The sequence below is a fragment of the Telmatherina bonti genome, assembly GCF_933228915.1.
Source record: "Telmatherina bonti genome assembly, chromosome: 6".
In the NCBI taxonomy this organism is placed as follows: Eukaryota; Metazoa; Chordata; class Actinopteri; order Atheriniformes; family Telmatherinidae; genus Telmatherina; species Telmatherina bonti.
The window spans coordinates 18,082,431-18,089,930 of record NC_136624.1 but is presented as its reverse complement, the minus strand read 5'-3'; the positions used below and the strand labels follow the sequence as shown (position 1 = coordinate 18,089,930).

At 41.0% G+C, this 7,500-nt stretch overlaps 1 protein-coding gene across 1 annotated transcript; it reads left to right on the top strand.

The window, feature by feature from the left end:
- Positions 1 to 398: 398 nt before the first annotated feature.
- Positions 399 to 2,353, top strand: LOC306757031 (protein SPMIP1; the record flags this gene model as incomplete). Its single annotated transcript, XM_079241995.1, has 4 exons — positions 399 to 571; positions 868 to 1,000; positions 1,243 to 1,345; positions 2,235 to 2,353. 4 exons carry the CDS (start codon positions 399 to 401, stop codon positions 2,351 to 2,353), a joined length of 528 nt encoding a protein of 175 aa, XP_079098121.1.
- Between the last annotated feature and the right edge of the window lie 5,147 nt (positions 2,354 to 7,500).

Genomic DNA, 7,500 nt, shown 5'->3' with positions numbered 1-7,500 from the left:
CTACCTGTGGTGCCAGATAGAGGGAAGGTTGATGCTTATATGTATGAAATATATAGAAAACACAAACATACTTTAGCTTGTTTGTTATAAGGCAGCAGCTCTGAACAACCAAGTCCAACATCAACTTCACAATAATCAAACCTGTGATTCTTTGAAATTGGGAACACTTCTGACAATAACACCCCAAATTTCAAGCCCGGACATGTACTAAAAAACACTGACTTCATATAGCCTCATGACCATTTACTGCTCTAGTTTTTAAAGATCAGAATCATCTACAAGACTACAAATAGTATACCTGTCAGTTGTGTCACAGCTCCTTTTTAGAGGAGTAATACCAACAGTAGGCTGTTTGTGAAGGTTGTTTATGTTTATGTTATGAGGCTTTCTGCCAGAAGATGCGAGACCTGCTGACAACTCAGAGGCAGAACTGCTACAAGGAGCGGATCAAGAAGGAGATGTTGACTCGTTTGGCCTGGAAAGGACGTTATGCCAAACTTTATCCGTCCAGTTATAACCTGAAGAACAAGGCAGAGCCAGTACAGCTGCCTCAGCTGCCTGCAGACACTCGGTGAGCTGCTTAGATACAACCAGGGTGTGTCCCAGTTCTGTTGTGCTGTATTTTCACTGCGATGTGGTTCTTAAATATTGACAACAGCAGAATCCCCGAGCATCTCATATTTTATGTGTCGTATCCCGTGCCACACACAGAGATCAGCCAGTGCTTATCGTATTTGTCTCCCCATTCAATATATTTAACAGTTCTCTGTAGAACTGGTGCTACTGGGAGGAAGCATCACTCAAATATTCAGGTTTTGATCTGCTTTGAAGATGTTTTTGTTAAACTCTGTAAATGCACTACTTCAGGGTTGTTGCTCATCCTGTGACCAGAGAACCGGAGAAGCAGAGAAACCTTCCTCCCTCTCCTCCTCTGCCTGCTGTTGAAAAGAAGCAGCAGCTTGATGTTTCTCCTCCTGCCAGACTGGACTCTTCCCATCGTGTATGAATCGCTGTGACACCACCTCGCTTTTATTGTGCAGTTGATAGCAGTTGTCTCTGTTTCACCCTGTTAAATACCATTACACATGTTCAGCTTTCTAAAGTGTGAAAGTTTACAGTGCTGATGCATTTAACACATCCTCTTCAACGTTGTGCAATAATGTAGTAGATCAGTCTACAAACATAAAATGATCGAAATAAGATTTTGTGATAATCTTTAAGCAATGCACCTATCCTCCACAGGGTAGACGGCAGAGTCTGTACACGAAGAGACATGGCCACATTATACCTGAGGAGAGATTTGACTTTCCACTGCTGTCATCCTGGGAGTACGGCTGGAGACTGGGTACGATGGAGGAAATGTGTGCTGCATATCACTTAACTTTAGCTCACATGTCTGTCAAATAAACCAAAAGATTACAGCCTCAGTAATAACTAAAGAGATGCTTTAATGTCTACAGAACAGGCTTGTGCTGGCATTTTGAGGCTCAGTCAACACACCATCAAAATGTAATGTTTTTACTGTTTGTTTTAAAATGAGACTTATTCATTTTAAACAAAATCCTGCAAACTGGAAATGGTTTTTTTTTTTAACCATCTGACTACGGGGTTCAGATATATTTGAGCATTTCCAGGTGGCTAGCTGACGGCTAGCTGCTCCAGGTTTGCCAGGGGGCTCTAGGCTACTAGATTAAGTTTGCTCCATTCCTGTGATGGCTTGTAGCTGTCTGACTAAAAGAGAAAAAGGACTGAAGAGCAGATGTATGAACTGAGAGAGAAAATCCTTGAAAAGGAGGTCGTTCTGAGGGAAGATGTAGAACAGATGTAGAAGCAAGAGCGGATCAAACTCTTCGCAGGGCATCCTGGAAACTGTTCAGGAATTAAAACACAAGCACCACGGCAAGCACTACTGTAACAGCTCTACAATGTTATAATTGTTCCTTCAGTAACTGATATGGCTGCTCTGAGCAAACAAATCAAAAGTTTTGACCAACCACACTTACAGCTGGATTTGAAATGAGATTGCACAGTATGACTATAAAATGACACTGATTAAATCTAAATAGGAATAGGAATGATTTGTCATCTAACTGGTTAAAACTCATTTAGTTTGACAGACAGATGCTTCATCAAGTCACATACTAAGTATAGCAAGCATGAGCTCAGTCAGCACAAGTCTATAGTTTCTATGTTCTTTATACAAAGTGATTAATATCTTTTGCTTTCATCTACAGGTGACTACAATCTGAATTACAGGACTCCCTCCTTTGCCAGGTTGTCAGTGGTGAACAGCACTTTCTACACCAGGAATGGAGTCTTCAACATCCCATCAGCTACAGACACTGTCGGATGAGTTCATCTTTCAGATGGCTGTGAGACTCACTGTCATAGTTAAAGAGTTAAGGGCAACTTCAGCTCTTTTATCAGCTATTTTCACACCAGAGTAGCTCTACAGGAGTTTGTCTTTTTAACAGTGATAACAAATCCTCATATTATTCCCCACTTTATGGTATTATGGGATTTTTTTTTTTTTTTTTTTGTTATTGTAAACCATTTGGAAACCAGAAGCAGGTCTATGTTGCTACCTCCTCCCTTGAACAACCTGACTACAGCAGGAAGGTCATATGGTGTTGAAATTAATTCAACAAATGCATTTCCACAGCGATAATAGACTTTTATGCAGTGGAAATGAGCTATTTGTTGAACACTTGACCCCAACAAATGTTAGAATAACCAAATCAAGTGATGTAAATATATTATTTAAAACTTAAGGATTTAAAACTACACTGGATGATAAACTTATGTTATATGTGTTTTTTATTCTCGCTTGTGTTACAGTCCATGGCCAGTCATCTAGCTCATCATTCCAACCAGCATCACCTGGGGGATCTGATACACCTGGCTTTCTTTCTTCCTGGAGCTCAGGCTGATGTGTGCTGGATGCTGATTGGTCGCCACACGCCCACCTACTCTTGATTGGCAGACCTTCTACTGAGCACCTGAATAAAAGCTGCCACCAACCTTTGTTCCTGGCAGCTGTGTTTTGGTTGAGCCTTGGTGCCACAGCTTGCCACTCCTTCACTGACTGCGAAGGAGATTGACTGTTTGGTGTTTTAGTTGACGCTTTTGCGATTACCGCTGGGTTGGTGCCAGCTTTGGTTAATACTTTTGTTATTGGGTTTGTTTGGTTGTTTTCTGACCTTTGCGTTTAGGGACTAGTGGGTCCAGAAATAAAGCCTTCATTTGCACATTTTCCAGGTTTTCTTTTGTTAATGTAGCCACCCCTGTTTACCCCTGGACAAACTCCATTGAGGGTCATAACACTTGCTCTGAAGCTGTGCACATATCCTGACTTTCAAACTGGAGGATAGTATTTCTGTACTTGAGCTGCAGGATCAGTTTCTAACACACAGTCCATTTCTTATTCTCACAAACAGTTTTTGTCTATTAAAATCAAACACATAATTATCAATGTAGTGTCTAAAAAAAAAAAAAAAAAAAAAAAAAAACCCCAGCATACATTACTACAAAAAATTAAATGTACTACAAAATGTATTTTAAAATACTATAACTTGTTTACCTTAAAAGAAAATTAACAGGATAAAATTTTAGCCCAGATTAGGCCCAGGCAGTTCTGCTGTAGACCTTTTTAACTGCGATGACTCGTTTTAACTGTTCAGCGGGACTTCAACAAGCTGGTGAAAGTCGAAGAGAAAACCCAGATGTTAACTGGAAGACTGAAATACACGTTCAGATCAATGCAATTGTTTACTGAATACAGATGTCCCTCTTTAAAATAAAAAAAATAAAAAATTCAGTTCCTGTAGTGATGTTTACCATCCACATCCCTATGAAGAGAAGCAGCTTCATCATTTGATACCATGTGATTGATATTTAATGAACTCCTGGCCTGGCATCACTCATAAAGAGTCAGCTAAACCTGATACTTAAAACAGTGAGCTGCAGGAGGAAATGTCTCACACCACACCACTAAATATTTCATTCTACGTCTCCATGGTGGCGTTCTCCTTTTGCTCTGCAGATGTTCAGCTAAAATTAATTCACAAAAGTGGAATATCCCGACATTTTTGTGAGTTGTGTGTGTTTGCAGATACATATATTGGTGCAGGGCAATGATTTAAAAAAGAAATAAAAACATGTTATTTGTTCGAAGAGGTGGTCTGCATACTGTTGTTAAATGAATAATGCCTGGGCACGTTAACGCGTGTGGAAAAACCTGCTATATCTTCTTTGCCAGTACCAAACAGCTGACTCTCCTGTTGAGTCTTGTTTGGTGTCATTTGTTTATTGGATGGCTTTCTGAAAGAAAGGCAATACTCATTTTACAAAGAGGGTCCTCGGTAGGTTGTGGAAGATTCAAACACAGCCATAACAGCCTGGCATCTCCTCCCCTGTTCATACACAACTGTGGGATGCATCTTATTCTCCAAGTGAACTGGTGTGACTGTGTTGGTCACTCTGGCACAAACAGCACAACTGAGTTGTACTCAGTGAGGCTGAGAGGTAGTCTCTCATAAACATGACTCTGTGGTGGGAAAAGTTGTGATCTTGGAGAACTGGATCCAGTTTGGTGCAAAACTGTGCAAGTATGGGATTGTTACTGGTTGCAGAATCTCATCTGGATATCTCTCTGCAGTGACAACAAGCCTTGCTTTTCCAGTGAGTGAGACTCTGCTCCATCACAATACTTCCATCAAAACCTGTTGCTCTACCACAGTAGCAGTCAGAGAAGCCTTCTCTGCATCTTCTTCACACTTGAACAAATCAAACTGACCGCTGTAGCAGGGTCCATCCTCGACGGTGCTCCCAATCAGGAGCCAATCAGGCTCCTGATCATCAGCACCTGTAGTACCAGAAGCTCAAAACCAAGTCAGTAGCAGAAAAAGCTGTTTGGCGTTGGCAGAGAGAAGCCTGCATTCTCAACTCTGAAGCTCAACCCACGAATGCTGCTAATGCTAATCCTTTTTCAAAAGAAAAACAGGCTTTTTAATGGTATAAGATATATTGTCAACACTCTTTTGTTATGGGCTGCACAGTGGCGTAGTGGCGCTGGTTCGATTCTCAGCTGTGGGGAGGCTCAAAAGGTGGCCTTTCTGTTTGGAGTGTGCATATTCTCCCTGTGTGGGTTCTCTCTGGGTACTCTGACTTCCTCCCAACGTCCAAAGACATGCATGTTAGGTTATTAGTTACTCTAAATTCTCCTTAGGAGTGTGTGTGAACGTGTCTCTCTGTGCTGGCCCTGATGGTCTGATGTACCCTGCCTCACATCCAGTGATTGCTGGGATAGACTTCAGCTTCCCTGCGACCCTTCATCAGACCAAGCAGTTTGGAAAATGAATGAATCTTTTGTTGCAATCTTTGTTCCCAAAATGATGCTGATTAATTCACAACTCACTCACTGTCTGACAAGGAGACTCTGGTCTCTGATTTAACTTTAACTCTGATCTGAATTTTATACATTATAGATATTAAATCATATTAAATCAGTAACCAAATCAGCATTTTTCCTCCAGGAGAAAATTGTTAGAGTATGAGGACTGATAACTAAACATGATTTGTTAACATTCTGTTACAAAGACTAGAACAGGTGATTGGAATTACAGGTACAGCGTTAAGCTGGTTTAAATCATATTTATCTGATAGACTTCAGTTCGTTCATGAAAATGACAAGTCCTCCTCCCAAACTACAGTAAGTCATGGAGTTCCTCAAGGTTCTCTACTTGGACCAATACTCTTCACGCTATATATGCTCCCTTTAGGCAAAATTATTAGACAGCATGGAATAAACTTTCATTGTTATGCAGATGATACTCAACTATACTTATCCTTTAAACCAGATGAAACAAATCAGCCCAATAGGCTACAAAATTGTCTCATAGACATAAAGACTTGGATGTCTAGAAATTTTCTCCTCTTAAACTCAGATAAGACTGAAGTAATTCTCGTTGGATCTGAAAAACTCAGAGCTAAATTTTCCGGTTTTGTAATGAACCTGGATGGCATTACTTTAGCTTCCAGTGCTATAGTGAGAAACCTTGGAGTAATATTTGACCCTGACCTGTCCTTTGGTCCACATATTAAGCAGGTTACTAAAACAGCCTTCTTTCATTTACGTAATATAGCCAAAATGAGGGACATTCTGTCTCAGAGTGATGCAGAAAAACGTTCACGCTTTTGTTACTTTGAGACTACATTACTGTAACTCTCTATTACTGGGCTGTCCTAAATATGCCCTGAAAACCCTTCAGCTGATCCAGAATTCTGCAGCCAGAGTCCTGACCAGAACCAGCATGAGAGATCATATTTCTCCAGGTTTAGCCTCTCTTCATTGGCTGCCTGTTGAATCTAGAATAGAATTTAAAATCCTTCTCCTTACATATAAAGCCCTCTACAACCAGGCACCACTATATATCAAAGACCTCATTGTTCCTTATATACCAAGCAGAGTACTTCGTTCGCAGACTGCAGGCTTACTTGTGGTTCCTAGAGTCTCAAAGAGCCGAGCAGGAGGCAGAGCCTTTGGTTATCAGGCCCCTCTCTTATGGAATAAGCTCCCAGTTAGTGTTAGGGAAGCAGACACCCTCCCCACCTTTAAGACTAGGCTGAAGACTTATCTTTTTGATAAGTCCTATAGCTAGGGATGGTTAGCATCCCTTAGTTATGCTGCTATAGGTTTAGACTGCTGAGGGACATTTCCTGATACACTGAGCTTCTTTCTTTTTCTCTTTATCTCTCTCTTTTATCCCCCCCCCCCCCATAACAGTGTTGCATCATTAACATGTATGTCTCCTGTCTCAGCAGGTCTCCCTGGCCGGGAGTAGCAGTTCCTGTTGTCTGTTGTCTTTCTGTCCTCTTCCCCCCACACAGCAGAGGCAGATGGCTGCCTGTCCTGAGCCGGGTTCTGCCGGAGGTTTCCTTCCTGTTAAAAGGGAGTTTTTTCCTTCCCACTGTCGCCAGTGTGCTTGCTCAGGATGGGAGATTGAGTTGGACTCAACTCAATCTGTTGGTTTCCTTATATAGGCTATTATGAATTGGCCTTCATTATGTTTTCCCCTCTGTCTGTAAAGCGTCTTGAGATGGCATTGCCGTGATTTGACGCTATATAAATAAAGTTGAATTGAATTGAATTGAATTTGTTCATCCATTTGTTTTCAGTTAAGTTTGACGTGTTTAAGTTTTTACAAGTCTCTAAAATGAATGAAACTGCAACTAATCCAGATTGCTGCCGCTCGTGTCCTCACAAAGACCAAACCAAGGCAACATATCGGACCGACTCTCTGTGCAGCAGAGAACTGGCTTTAAAATGCTGCTGCTGGCTAAATAAAACACTGGCTTCAGCCAAAACCTCCTAACCTCTTAAAGCTCTTTGTAAATACTAGAAACTCAACTCACATGGAGACATTCTTGCGTGGTCTTTGTAATTTAATTAAATAGCAGTATATCTAGTTTTGTATATAGTTGCCTTTCACAGGTTCTTTG